A 14,954-nucleotide genomic window follows, 5' to 3' on the forward strand; every position below is an offset into this window, starting at 1 on the left:
GGGGTTTAAGACCTAGATCCCAGGTTCTTCAACTGTTGCCTGGACCAAAACCTGGGATATTTGGGACTGGCATGGGTGACCCCTCTCCTTGCTTGTGGCCAAGCATCCAGGCTCTCTGAGTTTTGACCTCAAAGAGTCAAGAACATCTAATGTCTTAAATTACACAAACCTGGATTCAAATCCTGAATCTGCCACTTACCAGCTGTGTTACCCTGGACAAGCAGGCCCTCAGTTTCTTCATCCATAAAATTAGGATGGTAACAAGTAGCCATCTCATTGGTTATTGTGAGGGTCCCCAGCTCTCTGATATGTGACCCTCACTCCTACCTCTGAGCTCAAATGTGTGGACTACCTTACTGTTAATATTTTCTAGGCTCAAGATTTCCTTAAGTGTCTACTCTCTTCCCACAGGCCGATCTGCCAGATGAACCACTCATGGACATGGAGAATACACACAAACTCTTGGCCTCTGGGAAAGACCTTGAGGCTGTGGAGACAGATCTAGATATAGCTCAGGTAAGGGCTGGCACGGAAGGAACAGTCTTCACCTCTTTGCTCTGAGGGCGGACATGTATGAGCCTGAGAGAAGGTTGGTGGAATTGTTGAGGGGATGAGTGGATGGATGGATAGAAAGGCCATTGTATCCATTAGGTGGATAGATGGATGGGTGATGGTTAGATAGCTTTTTGGATGGATGGATGGATGGATGGATGGGTGGATGGATGAATGAATGAATGGACCACTATATTCATTAGGTGGATGATGGTGGATAGATGGACGGGTGATGGTTAGATAGCTATTTGGGTGGATGGATGGATTGGATGGATGGATGGATGCGTGGGTGGATGGATGGATGGGTGGGTGGATGAATGAATGAATGGACCACTGTATTCATTAGGTGGATGATGGTGGATAGATGGATGGGTGATGGTTAGATAGTTTTTTGGATGGATGGATGGATGGATGGATGGGTGGATGGATGAATGAATGAATGGACCACTATATTCATTAGGTGGATGATGGTGGATAGATGGACGGGTGATGGTTAGATAGCTATTTGGATGGATGGATGGATTGGATGGATGGATGGATGCGTGGGTGGATGGATGGATGGGTGGGTGGATGAATGAATGGACCACTGTATTCATTAGGTGGATGATGGTGGATAGATGGATTGGTGATGGTTAGATAGCTTTTTGGATGGATGGATGGTTGGGTGGATGGGTGGATGGATGGGTGGGTGGATGGATGAATGAATGGACCACTGTATTCATTAGGTGGATGATGGTAGATAGATGGATGGGTGATGGTTAGACAGCTATTTGGATGGATGGATGGATTGGATGGATGGATGACGCATGTTTGGCTGGGTTGTTAGACAGGCCATTGGTTCATTAGATGATAGATGGATGGATAATGTTTGGATGACTGATTTAGTGGCTAGATAAATGACAGTGACATGATATATTAGTTACCTATTGCTGCCTAACAAATTACCCCAGAACTGAGCACCTTAAACGACTAACATTTATTATGTCACACCATTTCTGAGACTCGGGAATCTGGGAGCAGCTTAGCTGGATGGTTTTTGCTGAGTCTCTCATGAGGCTGAAGTGAAGCTCTCCCATCAGGGGAGTCATGTGGGGCTAGAGGATCCACTTCCAAACTCACACACGTAGTTGTTGGCAGGCATCAGTCCCTCACTGGCTCTGGCTGGAGGCCTCAATTCCTTACCACACAGGCTGCCTGAGTGTCCCCACAGCATGGCAGCTGGCTTCCCCCAAGGCAAGGAATCCAAGAGGTAACAAGAGTGAGCCCAAGACAGAAGATTATAACTTAATCTCAGAAACAGCATACCATCACTTCACCGAATTGTATTGGTCATACAGACCAATTCTGGTACAATGCAGAAGGCATCCGCAGGGAGGGTGAACACCAAAAGGCAAGGACCACCGGGGATCCCACCAATGCATGTCTCTCCCTCTTGCAAAATATACTCAACCCCCTCCGAAGTGCCCCCAAAGTCTTCCCGTGACAGCGTCAGCCTGGAGTCCAGAATCTCATCACCTACATCAGGTCCGGATGTGGTGAAGCTCCCCCTCTGTTGGCCTGCGAACTAAAGAGACAGTGATGAGCCAGCCACATGCCCCACACACAGTGGCGGGACAGGCATGGAGTGATGCCATGTATCCTCCTGGTCAAAAAGAGGGAGAGGAGGGGCACCTGAGTGGCTTGGTCCGTTAAGTGTCTGACTCTGGCTCAGGTCATGATCTTGTGGTTCGTGGGTTCGAGCCTGATTAGGATTCTCTCTCCCTCTCTCTCTGCCCCTCCCCCACTTGTGCTCTGTCTCGGTGTCTCTCAAAAATAAACATTTTTTAAAGTTAAAAAAAAAAAAGAGGGAGAGAAGAGTGCACAGGTATCGCTGGCCCGCGGCAGTTTTGAAATCCAGTTGGGCAACTATGGGAAGTTCCTTGATTAGAACCCACTGCTACGACAGTGGAACCTTGGTCTGCGCGTATAATTCATCGAAAATGCGCTTGTAACATGAAGTACTCGCATATCAGCGAATTTCAAGAACCACCGGGCTCATTTGTGATCACGTGACATTCACCATCATGTACACTCGTATTGCAAGACCTCACTCGTTTATCGAGTTAAAATTTATTAGAAATGTTTACTCGTCTTGTGGAACACTCGCAGAACAAGTTACCTTGCAGTCCAAGGTTTTACTGTACTTCCTAGAGGCTTTCTCCATGGTTCTTGGTTCCACGCTGTAGACGCTGGGCTTCTCCCTCAGAATCCTCCTCCCTTTTTCATAAAAGGTGACATGTATTTGCAGCTGAGGGCAGGGGGGGGGTTCAGAACCTGCTGCTTGTCAGGGAACTTTGGTGGCCCAAAGGTCTCTTTCCATTTAGCACGATCTCTGTCCCTTCCAGTCCAAGCTGGCAGTGTTTCTGTTTATATAATAATCTTTATTTTAAAATGTGTGGGTCTTACGTGAATCTCTTTGGAATGCACTGCATTAGACAAAAGTCACGCTCATAGGTCTCTTTGAGATAAGCCCTTCTCTGCCTTGGGATTTTGCGGAGATGATGAGTGACAGAGTGAGGAAGTTTGTCTGAGATCGACTAGCATATCCTTAAGTTCTAGTTTATCTGCCTGAAGGATGTTCTAGGCAACGCCTTTGATCTTCCTGAAGTCTAACCAAAGACTTTTATAGTCACACGCTGGCTTCATCTTTAGACCATGCCTTCCGGAGAGCACTTTCCTTTGCTCAGAAACCATTTCTCAATTTTAGTGTCCTTCACCATCTGGGGAGCTCCCAGGGTCAGCCAAATGTAAGGTGAAGGTCGCCGTCCTCCAGTCTGCCACTTCTGTCCAAGACTTGTGACATCGGCCGCCAGCTTGGGGGTCCGCGAGGCCACCCTCCCTTCAGACCAGCTGCCTACAAATTCAGAGATTCTCACGGACTCCCTCAGTGTCAACAATTTGCTAGAGCTGGCTGTAGAACTTAGGACAGCACTGGACTTAGGTTGATCTTTTAATGATTTTTTTAAGGTTTACTTATTTTGAGAGAGAGAGAGAGAGAGAGAGAGAGAGAGAGCACAAGTGCGTGAGCCAGGGAGGGGCTAAGCAGGGAGAGAGAGGATCCCAAGCAGGCTCTTTGCTATCAGCTTGGAGCCCAACGTGGGGCTGGATCTCACCAACAGTGAGACCATGACCTGAGCTGAAATCAAGAGTTGGACGCTTAACCAACTGAGCCACCCAGGTGCCCCAGGACGATCGTTTTGTTGGAGCAAAAGAATACTATAGCCAGAGGAAGAGATCCATAGGGTGGAATCTGAGACTAGGAGGTTCCCAAAGGCAGGCCTTGCGTGACCCCGGGGACGTGTTCCCCTCCCGGCACCGGTGTGGGGGGGCACACACGGAGTAGCCCCACTCCAGGAAGCTCACCCAAGCTGTGGTGTCTGGAGTTTTCACTCTGTCAGCATGGCTGGACTGTTGCCCATGTGGCTGACCTTGATCTCCATCTCTACACACGCTTCCCCTGGAGGTCAGGCTGATCTCACGTGGCCTCAACCCCTCTCATGGCATAGTTGGCCTTTCGGGCACGACCAGCCCCCCCGCCTGAGTCATCTTGTTGCCAGAAAGTATCCGGTGTGGCACCAGGGGCTCACCGCGAGGAGCAAAGACACCCCCGCCCCCCAGGAAATCCCAAGGAGCCCTGACAGAGGACACACCCCACTTTGGGGAAAGTTAATTTTTCGCTTCACGGGGAGGTTGAGAATCTTCCAGACTTTCCAGTCCCAGCTCCTGCGTGTTTTAACGTTTCTCTTTTAGCTCTTCTCTCCTCTTGCCTTCACTCCCAAGTGGCAAGAAATCAGGCAGCCATCCCGTACCGTGGCTGGGAATCCCGTAGCTAGATGGCCCGGCTCACGAGTCACGTGTTCTCTGTTCCAGAAAACTGCACGCAACGCCCGGTGTTCAACTTTAGCTGCCACAAAACAAAAACCTCCTTTCCTCAGGCTTCTCGTAACACATCCCTCACCTCCCTTTATGCCCTCACAGGCTGGCTCCTCATGGTTCACGCTTCCACCAACAGTTTGTTCAAGGCGGTCTCGGCCCTGACAAGCTCTTCAGGGCCTTTCCAGCCTGCGCCCACTGCCCTGTGCTAAAGCCACTCCGCCTTTTAGGTTTTTCGTTACGGTGGCAAAACCTTGTCATCTGTTTCTGGATAACAGATTACTACTCTGAAGCTTAAAACAATAAGTGTGTATTACCTCACATCATTTCTGGGGACCGGGGGGTCTGGGAGCCACTTAACTGGGTGGCTTTTGCTTGGCGTCTCGTGCAGGAGAGATGTCACGAGACATCTTGCAGTCGAGATGTCATCCAGGGTTGCCGTCACTTGAAGGCTTGAAAGGGGCAAGAAGATGCGCCTTCGAGATCACTCACGCGCCTGCAGGCAGCAGGCCTCCGTTTCTCACCATGGGGGCCTCTCCGGAGGGCATCCCCCAGAGCAAGGGACCAGCAAAAACAGAAGCCACAGTTTCTTCACAACCCAACATTGGAAGTCACACACCATCATCCCCTCAATATCCTATTGTTCCCAGATCAACCCTAGTCACTGGAGTAGGAGATTACGCTGGGGCGCAAATACCAAGGGTGGGGATGCTTGAGAGCCATCTTGGTGACTGGTTACCACAGGGTCCTTATGCCCATTTTACAGATGAGGAAACCGAAGCTCAGACTTTTCTTTTGAGAGAGAGAGAGAGAGAGAGAGAGAGAGCGTGAGCAGGGGGAGGGGCAGAGAGAGAAGGCGACAGAGGATCTGAAGCAGGCTCTGGGCTGACAGCAGGGGACCCAGTGTGGGGCTCAAACTCACGAACCGTGAGATCGTGACCTGAGCTGAAGTCGGACACTTAACCGACTGAGCCACCCGGGCGCCCCTCAGACTCTTGGCTTCAGGTACACAACTCGGATGCGACGGAGCTGGGACTCCAGCCCGGGCCCACTGAGGCCAAGGCTCTTGCTCTTAACCTCCTCCTGCCTCCCGCAGGATGTCGATGCTCTGGATTTGGAGATGCTGGCCCCCTACATCTCCATGGATGATGACTTCCAGCTCAACTCCAGCGAGCAGCTACCCAGGGCCTTCCGCAGACCTCCAGGCGCTGTCCCCCGGCCCCGCGCTCGGAGCTTCCATGGCCTGTCGCCCCCAACCCCTGAGCCCTCCCTGCTGCCCCGCTGGGGGAGTGACCCCCGGCTGAGCTGCTCCAGCCCTTCCAGAGGGGACCCTTTGGCATCGTCCCCCGTGGCTGGGGCTCGGAAGAGGTGAGCCACAGTAGAGGGACGGTATGAAGGGAGTGAACTCCTGTCTTGTTCCTGCCTTCCTGTTTCAGCCTCACCCTTCATCGTTCCTCCTGCTGACCTCTGCTCCCGCCAGGCCCTCAGTGTCCCCAGCCCATGCCATGCTTGTTCCAACCTCTCTCCTTGCCTAGGCTGTGCCCTCCTTCTGGAATGCCCTCCACTGTTCTCCTTGTTTATCCAAATCCCACCAGCCTGCCAGGGCCCTCTCCTTTGGAACATATTTATATCTGGCCTAGCGACAATTTCTGTCACAGTTAAGAGGACGTTGCAACAGTGTCAAAGAAACTGTCTAGAACTAAGTTTCCTAACACCTTTGAGAATCTATTGAAAGCTATGGACTCTTTCCCAAGAACGTTCATACACGTACAGATGCACAGTTGTGCATGTAACTTCAGAGGGTCCGTGTCCCCCTTCCAGAGACATTAAATTACTAATACTCAAGTTTTTGCACTCTGTGTGGTAGGCATGTGCCCAATTGGTGTCCAGAATGGTCCCTTTACTATCCTTATGAGATTTTGTGGCTATATCTCACTGTTTCCCAAGGCTCTCAGCTTGGTGCTGGATGTATAGTGAGTGCCTAATAAAGACTTATTGAATGAGGGAGGGAGGAAATTAATGAATATGGTAGGTAGGTGGATGGATGGATGGATGGATGGATGGATGGATGGGTGGATGGATGGATGGATGGATGAATGGATGGATGAATGGATGGATGAATGGATGGATGGATGGATGGATGGATGGATGGATGGATGGGTGGGCGGGTGGAAGGATGGACGGATGGACGGATGGACGGGCGGGTGGGTGGGTGGGTAGGTGGGTGGATGGATGGATGAATGGATGGAAGGATGGATGAATGGATGGAAGGATGGATGGATGGATAAATGGATGAATGGATGTTTGGATGGAAGGATGGATGGATGGATGGATCAATGGATGGTTGGGTAGATTGATGGGTGGGTACATGATCAGATAGGTGGATGGATGGATGGGTGAGTGTATGAGTAAAGGAATAAACACTTAGGGGAATGAATGAATGCTCATCATCTCCCACAGTGGCGCCCACACTTGCTCAGGTTTATTGTATTCTGAGATTCTTACCTGTGTTTCCCCAGGACCCTGGCTCAGAGCTCAGAGGACGAGGCCGAGGGGGTGGAGCTGCTGGGAGTGAAACCCCCCAAACGGTCCCCCAGCCCAGAACCCGAAAACTTCCTGCTGCCTCCCCTCAGCCTGGTATGTTGGGGGATTAATGGGATTCTCTGGCCCTCAGAACCTAGCAGGCTTAAACCTACTGTTTTATGTATGGGGGAGGGGGGAACCAGAGAGGGGCAAGGGGTGGCTGAAGGTCAAATGGAAGGTCAGTCGTCCAGGTGAGGCCATGCAAATTTATCTAAGTTGGTGGTAAGTTCTAAGAAGAAAAATTAAGCAGGGTAAAGGGGAGAAATGACAAAGTTTAGTAGGTATGGGGACGTCCTACACTCCCATGGGCCTCCCTCCCAGACCTAGAACAGGTCTTGGCCTTGGATTATTAGTGTAGCATTAGGAGGCCAGACACTAACTAGAGTCAGACGGACTTGGGTTCAAGTCCCAGGTCTGCCACCTGATAACTGTGAGACCTTGGGCAGGTACGGTGACCACTCTAAACCTCAGTTTCCTCATCTGGGAAGGGGGGTGGTGACATCCCACAGGGCTACCACGAGAAGCAAATGAAATTAGGTCCTGAGCTGATCCTTAGTGCCTGTCAATAAACAGGATAAAAACAACCAAGCGGAAGCAGCAACCCCCGCCCCCCTTCTTCCTGTCTCCCCGCTTCCATCTTGCCTCTGCCGTCCTTTTTCTGCACAATGGCAACCAGGGCACCCTTTCCGAAACCTGCCCAGGCTGTGCCACTTCCACAGAGCCTCCCTCCAAGATCTTCCATGGCTGTCTGATGCCCACAAAAGAGGTCTCTGGCTCCCCACGCTGAGCAGGGCTATTTGAACGCGAGAGGCGCGGTGGATGACCACTCTTGAGATGTTGTGGTTGTTGTTATTATTATTATTTTTTTTTATTTTTATTATTATTATTATTGGTGGTGGGATTCACACTCACCCACGAGAGGTCAAGCAACCGCATCGGTCAGAGTCTGGGCAGGAAACGGCGCGCTCAGACGGGGGTGTGGAGGAGCGTCTAAAAACGGGACTACTGGCCAGGGTGTGGGCAGCGCATAGGGAATCAGCAGGAGGGGTGCAGCCCCCGCTGGGGCCAGCAGCGTGGGGGAGCCGGCACCGCCCGCAGTCTGAAGGCACAGGGCAGGCCGCAGTCGCCAGGTCCTGGAGAGAGTAGGTCTTGTAAGAGCAGAAACCTTCCATGGAGGGACACCGCCCGCTCGTGACAAGCCAGCAGAGAAGCAGCGAGATCAAATACCGCCCCGCTTCCTCCTCCCTCCTGAGAGCATCTCCCGTTATGTGAGCCCAACAGGAATGCCTAGAACAAGGCTGCATATTGCTGGAATCCACCCGCCCAGGTCGGCCTGCTGGGACACAGAGGAAGGGGCAAACAAGGCTCTGGAGGGACACACAGAGGAGAGCTGTCTAGGACCCTGGCTCAATCCAAAGTCCCATAGCCCACAAGTGGCTGCTGAACCCCACAGTGCTCCTAACCGCCGCGCCATCCTGCCTTCTGGGATGTTCACGATGATGGCGGTGGTGGTGGTGGTGGCAGCTTTGTCTCTGTCCTGCAGAGTTTCCTTCTGACAGGAGGGCCAGCTCCAGGGAGCCAGCAGGATCCCAGCACCCACCTCCTGGAACTGAATGAGCCCCTCCGTGAGTAGCACCCTGTGTATACAGAGGACCTGGGTCCCTTTCTCTCCTAGGACGCCGCCCCCCCCCCTCCGCCCCGCCATGTTTGAGAGAGGGGTGGGGCAATCCGGAAGGTGGCAGGGGTGAGGGTGGGGGGCTGTCAGCGCCTGGCTGTGACCTTGGTAGATACAGCCCCTCCCTGCTCTCAGTGGCACCGAGGGGGGAAAGAGAGGCTCCGAGGGGGGCAGGGGCTGGCCAACGCGGCCCGTTGGGGTGGAAGCTGAGCCCAGGCCCAATCTAGATCTCCCGAAGCCTGTGTCTGCTTACACTTTGGGGGCTGTCCAGCTTGGTCATTCCCAGCTGCGTGGCTTTGGAAAACAGTTTCTGCTTCTGGAGCCTCAGTAGTCCCCCCTCCGTCAAATAGGATTCATTGCAATAGTTCTTACCTGAAGGAGAGGTTTTCAGGATCTCGGGGGGGGGGGGGGGCAGCACAGGAAGAGCCTAGCACAAGACCCGAGGAGTAAACACTCAAGAAATGTCTGCCCTCACGCGAAGCTGGTTCCACAGCTACTGTCCTCACCTTCCAGCAAAACCATCAGGAGCCGGAGCTCCACTCAAAACCTCCGTGTAGGGGCACCTGGGTGGCGCAGCGGGTTAAAACGTCTGATTCTTGATCTCGGCTCAGGTCATGATCTCACAGGTTGGGAGTTCCAGCCCTGCATCAGGCTCTGCGCTGATGGCGCGTAGCCTGCTGGGGATTCTGTCTCTCCTCTCTGCCCCTCCCCCACATGTGCACGTTCGCTCTCTCTCTTTCTCTCTCTCCCTGTCTCTCTCAAAATAAATAAGTAAACTTAAAAACAAAAACAAAAAAATGTCCAGGCATTAGCTAGGAGATCTTTCCAAAGCACGAATCTGACCCTGACCTCCCTCTGCTCCAAACTCATCCATGGCTCCCTACTGCCCTTCTGAGAAAGACCAAGCTCCTCAACCTTGTACTCCAGCCTCTGTAGGGTCTGCCCGGTGCCTCACAGACCCCACTCGGCCTCACATCCATGTCTCAGCCACAGTGACTGTCTTTTGGTTCAGTCTGTCCTTCTTACATAGAACACTTATTTATCGAATACACAGTACGTGCCAGGCACTGTCCTAGGGGCTGGAGACATGACTGTGTACAAAACAGAAATCCCTGCTGTCATAGGGCTGACATGCTAGTGGGGGAGACGGTCCAGAATGAAGAAACACATATAATTAAGGGCGCGAGAGAGGACAGAGCGCTTCTGGAAAAAATAATGTATGCAAAGGAAAAGGGAACTCTGGGGTGGTAGGATTTTGATTTCAAGTAGTATGATTAAGAGTGGTCTCATTGAGAAGGTGACATGTGAGCAAAGACCTGAAGGAAGTAAGGGAGTGAGCTGTGACAATTTCTGGGGGGATGAGCACTCCAGGCAGAGGGAACAGCAAATTCAAAGGTCCTGAGGTGGGAGTGCATCTGTCTTAGTTGGGGGAAGACAGGGCCAGTAGGGCTGAAGCAGAGAGGAGGGGAGGGAGGTGGGTGGCTGACTGCAGTGGGGACTCTGCATTGTGCTGACTTTGAAGTAATCTTGCTGGAGGAGACAGCCTCAGGGCCTTTGCATATGCTGATCTTTCTGCCTGGCATGCCTTTTCTTCTATTCTTTGCCTATTTATTGCATCCTTGTGATCTCAGATCGAGTATTACCCCTTCCATGAAGCCCTCCCTAACTTCCTAAGCTCATGGCTCATAACACTCATCACAGATCATATTTACATAAGCGTTCATGTCATTATTTGATTTTTGGCTGTCCTCTCCCTGGGGGTGTGCGCTGTGGGAGGCAGGGGCCAGACTTGTCTTGTGGTTGCCATACTCTCTGTGTGAGGCAGGGCAGTGGCTGGGCACAGAGCAGGGCCTCAGTACATATTTGTAAACGAAGAGCTAACATTTACCCGGCGCTCACTCTGTGCCACTCTTTGGGCTAAGCATGTTGTGTACATGACCCAACTGATCCCTCTCGCTGGAATGTCAGGGCTGGGAGGTTCATCTGTCCTGTTAACTGCTGTGTCCTTGGTGCCTGGCACACACCAGGAGCTCAACAGTATTTTCTGAGTGGGTAAATTCTCACACGTGAGGCAGATAGAAGCATCCCTGTTTTCTAGGTAACAACAATTCACTAGGAGCTTACCAATACCAATACTTACCAATACCAAAGTGCTTCACGTGGATTGATTCATTTACCTTCCCACAACAGCCCCCGGAGAGGAAGTATTGTTAGCCCATTTTACATACGAGGTAGCCAAGGCACAGAGAGGTGACATCACCCACCTTGGGTCACACAGCAAGTAAACAGCAGGGCCTGCATTCCAACTCAGGCAGCATCTGGCTCCAGCCTTTTGTTTTGTTGTTTAATGCTTCTTTATTTTTGAGAGAGAGAAAGCATGAGCAGGGGAGGGCCGGGGGCGGGGGGGTGGGGTGGGTGGACAGAGGATCTGAAGCGGGGTCTATGCTGAGAGCAGACAGCCCGATGCGGGGCTTGAACTCCCAAACCGTGAGATCATGACCTGATTCGAAGTCGGACATTTAACCAGCTGAGCCACCCAGGTGCCCGTGACTCCAGCCTTCTTAACTACTGCCTTAAACATCCTGGACACTTGAGGTTCAGAGGACAGAACTGGCCCAAGAGTTTGCTATTTGATCCCAGGCATGCCTGCCTCACCACGCACGCTTTTAAATGTCAGGAGGGGAAGAAACGGTTTTGGGTGGGAACCCCCACTGGTTGACCCTTCATCTTTCCCCACAGGCCTGGGTCCCCCGCTGCTCTCTCTCTACCCGGACGAGGACCCCGTGGAGCCCAGGAGCCACTTCCAACCAGCGGCAGGCTTGGCCCAGGCCAACTGAGCCAGCTCTGCGGGCCCTCTTCCCTGCGCCCTTCCACTCCCCAGAAAGGACCTCAGCCACACTCCACGCCAGCAGCCAAAGCACAGGATGGGGGCACCAGGAGAGGGGCTCCCTCTCTCCTTTCAGTGGCCCCCGCCCACCTCGGGCCTACCTCAGCCCTCACCCCTCTGCCCCTCCATGTCTGGGGGGCTTTCTGGGGTGGTCTCAGCTCAGTGACCTCTGGGAGGGGGCCCCTGGCGCCCTCCTCCTCCTTCTCTCAGGACTTCCCTTGCGGCTCTCTGTACTGGTTACCTCATCCCTTTGTCCCACTCTCCTGGCTTGATTTTGGGTAATTAGGGGTGGGGGAGGTAGGGGCTCAGGTCTGTGTTTCTGGGCTCTGGGGAGTATTGATAACCACAGTCACGTTTCTTTCCATCCATTTTTGTTGTTTTCACAACAGGGTTTTAATCGCTATGAATTGCCTGGGGCCCATAAGAATGCAGAGCTCTGATTCCCACCCCCCCCCTTCTTCAGGTGTTAATGGGGGGGGGCCTCTGGGGCAGACCTCACCCCTAGCAACTTCAGATCAACCCCTTAGCCTCCCAAGTGGCCACCCCACTCTGCCTGCCCCTCCCCTGGGAGCTTCCGCTGTCCTCAGTCTCCCCTGGGCACTGGCTTCATTCATGGGCTTCCTATTTCCAGGGGCAGCCTCCAACTTCTACTGCTTCCAGATCGTATGACTTCCAGCTCTCTCCGGTTCTAGGCCACTCAATTCCTGGCCTTCTCCGGTTCTAGACCGCACAGCCCCCCAGACACAGTCTGGTTTCGAGCTCACATGCTCCAAACCCCTCTGATTCCAGACCTCACGACAGCCAGCTCTTTCTCGTTCTGGACCTCACAACCTAAACTTTATATTGGTTCTAGTCTTCCTGACCTGTAATACATTTGGTTCCAAATCCAGACTCCTTAAGCTTCTAAATCATGATGCTTCATGATGCCCAGCTCCTTCCTTTTCAACTTTCTACACTCAAGACTTGCTTTTCCAATCAAAAAGAAGTAAAACGAGCTTTATGTCTTGATCTTACAATCACGCTAATACTTCCAGACCACACACCAATTCTCTTTTGCTCTAGACCTCATGACCTCCATCATTCACTGGTTCGAGGCTATAAAACCATTAGACCTTGCGATTTCCAGGACCCTCTGATTCCAGATCTGATGATCTCATTTTCCCCTGACTTTTGAACTTGGCTTCAAATGTCTTCTGATTCCAGACTTCATCCTATAAATTCTCCTGGTTCTAGACCTCACAATCTCCAATGCCCTCTCTAGATCTTATGACTCCAAATTACCCTAGATCTAGAACTTAACCTCCAAACATCTAATTCTAGATCTTGCCTTAAAAAAATTTCTGGTTCTAGACCCTACAACCCCCAGCTCCTGATTCTAGATCCTGACTCCAAAATCTCTCTGGTTCTAGAACTCGGTCCTCAGACTTCTGAATTCCATTCTGTATAGTCTATAGATTCCTCTGGTTCGAGGCCTCACAGCCTCCCATCATCTCTGATTTCAGATCAAATTCATTTGGTTCTAGAACTCAGCCTCCAAGTGCCTCTGCTAGTGGACTTTACGCCTAAGCCCCTCCGTTCTTGATCTCATGTCCCTGAAGTTTCCCTCTCCTAGAACCACCACCACTGCCCCACCCCCAGCTCTCCAGAGATGCACTTCCCTTTACTTGACCCCAGGTACCTGGGGGACCTGGGGCTCCCTTACAATCCAGATTTCCCCAGCCGCACAGACACACGCACAGCCCTATCTGCATATCACGGGTGGGGAGAGAGGCTGGGACTCCTCAGTACTCCGCCACTACCTGTGTATCCCCCTTTGGCCCCCACCCCATTGCTACGACGGTGCTACTCTTGGTCTCCCCCACAAAAAGGCCTCCCTCTCTCAGCTCAGTTCACCCCCACTTTGGAAGGCACTTCTCTGTTTTGTCCGGGGATGGCCTGTCCAGATTGGTGCTATGGGGGAAGAAGGCTCTGGCCCCTCCTTCCCTCAGGGGGTGACCTGGGCCCTCGATGGAGGGAACTGGACGGGGTTGGGGGAGGGGAAGGGACTGGTCCAGCCACTCTGGCTCTGAAACCCGCTAGTCTGTACACCAGCATAAAGACTTCGCCTTGGTAGGCACCAGAGCTCTGTGTGTTGACTCATCCGCGGGGTCGCTTCGCGGTGCGTGGGTATCCTGGCTGGCTGTGTCACTGAGTCCGTGTGACTCTGTGTTCCTGCGTGGGTCCGTAACAGCGCACGTCCGGTGATGTTGGAATTCTATGTACGTGTCTTTGTGACATCATTCTGTGAACTGGTTGTGGGGTGGGGGGGGGATCGTAACCCTTCTACCTTTATGTGTTAGCATCGGAGTGAAAGGATTCTGCTTTATGGGTTTCTGGCTACCTGGGGTTTCTGCGTTCCTGAGTGTGGGAGGTTTTGTGGTATTGCAATTTTGCCTGCACGGATGGGACTGTTCTGACACTGTCATTTCGTAGACGGATATCTGTGTGACACAGTGCTCTCTGTACTTGAGCGTATGTGCGTTACATGTGACACAGAGAGATTGTGTGTCTACAGATTCATGTGCAGTTGGGTGTGCCTGTTCTGTCCCGTCTCCGTAGATCACCTCATAACTCTTCTCCCATGTAGGAACCTTTTTTTTTTTTATGTTTTTATTTTATTTTTGAGAGAGACAGAGCATGAGCAGGGGGGGGGTGGCAGAGAGAGAGGGAGACACAGAATCTGAAGCCGGCTCCGGCCTCTGAGCTGTCAGCACAGCGGGGCTTGAACTCACAGACTCAGATCATGACCCGAGCCGAAGTCTGTTGCTTAACCGACTGAGCCACCCAGGTGCCCCGGAATCTTTTTTTTTTTTTTTTTTAATTCAATTAACATTTTATTTTTAAGTAATCTCTACGCCCAACCTGGGGCTTGAACTCACAACCCTGAGATTAAGAGTCATGTGCTCTACCAACTGAGCCAGCCAGGCACCTCCCCCATGACATAGAAATCTTTTCAAAGAAAGAAGACACTTTTAAGCCTTGGCACTTGGCCCCTCACCTTAAATGCCTTCTCACTTGGTTATCTCCTACTCCTATTTCAAGTCTTGGTTCAGACTTCCCCTCCTCCAGGAAGTCTTCCCTGCCTACCCTGCAGGGTGAGGTCCTCCCAAGACCTGCTGAGAGCCCCTCCGGGAGCTTCCCTCCCAGCTCTGGTTACTCAGTCCCAGTCTGGGTATTTACAACGGAGTGGATATAAAAACTACTTGATCTGTGTTGGGCCCTGTGCCAAACACTTGATCTTCTCAAACTCTCCTCTAATTGTATACAAATAGGCATGGTTATTGTCCCCGTTTTACAGAGGATGAC

General features: G+C 52.1%; 1 protein-coding gene across 10 annotated transcripts in view; it reads left to right on the forward strand.

Annotated features, from left to right (window-relative positions):
* Positions 1–13,730, forward strand: part of HIF3A (hypoxia inducible factor 3 subunit alpha) — a 65,213-nt gene extending 51,483 nt beyond the window's left edge. For 6 of the 10 annotated variants that reach the window (XM_053211380.1, XM_053211381.1, XM_027037858.2 and 3 more), the window contains 5 exons: positions 412–516; positions 5,561–5,832; positions 6,984–7,101; positions 8,591–8,672; positions 11,462–13,730. In XM_053211380.1, coding sequence (XP_053067355.1) covers positions 412–516; positions 5,561–5,832; positions 6,984–7,101; positions 8,591–8,672; positions 11,462–11,559 — 675 coding nt within the window. In that variant the 3' untranslated portion in view covers positions 11,560–13,730. Of the gene's footprint in view, positions 1–411; positions 517–5,560; positions 5,833–6,983; positions 7,102–8,328; positions 8,673–11,461 lie in introns of those variants that run through there. The other 4 variants (XR_008293909.1, XM_053211379.1, XM_027037859.2 and 1 more) reach the window with 4 other exon arrangements.
* Positions 13,731–14,954: the final 1,224 nt, after the last annotated feature.

The sequence above is a fragment of the Acinonyx jubatus genome, chromosome E2, assembly GCF_027475565.1.
Source record: "Acinonyx jubatus isolate Ajub_Pintada_27869175 chromosome E2, VMU_Ajub_asm_v1.0, whole genome shotgun sequence".
NCBI classification, from domain to species: Eukaryota; Metazoa; Chordata; class Mammalia; order Carnivora; family Felidae; genus Acinonyx; species Acinonyx jubatus.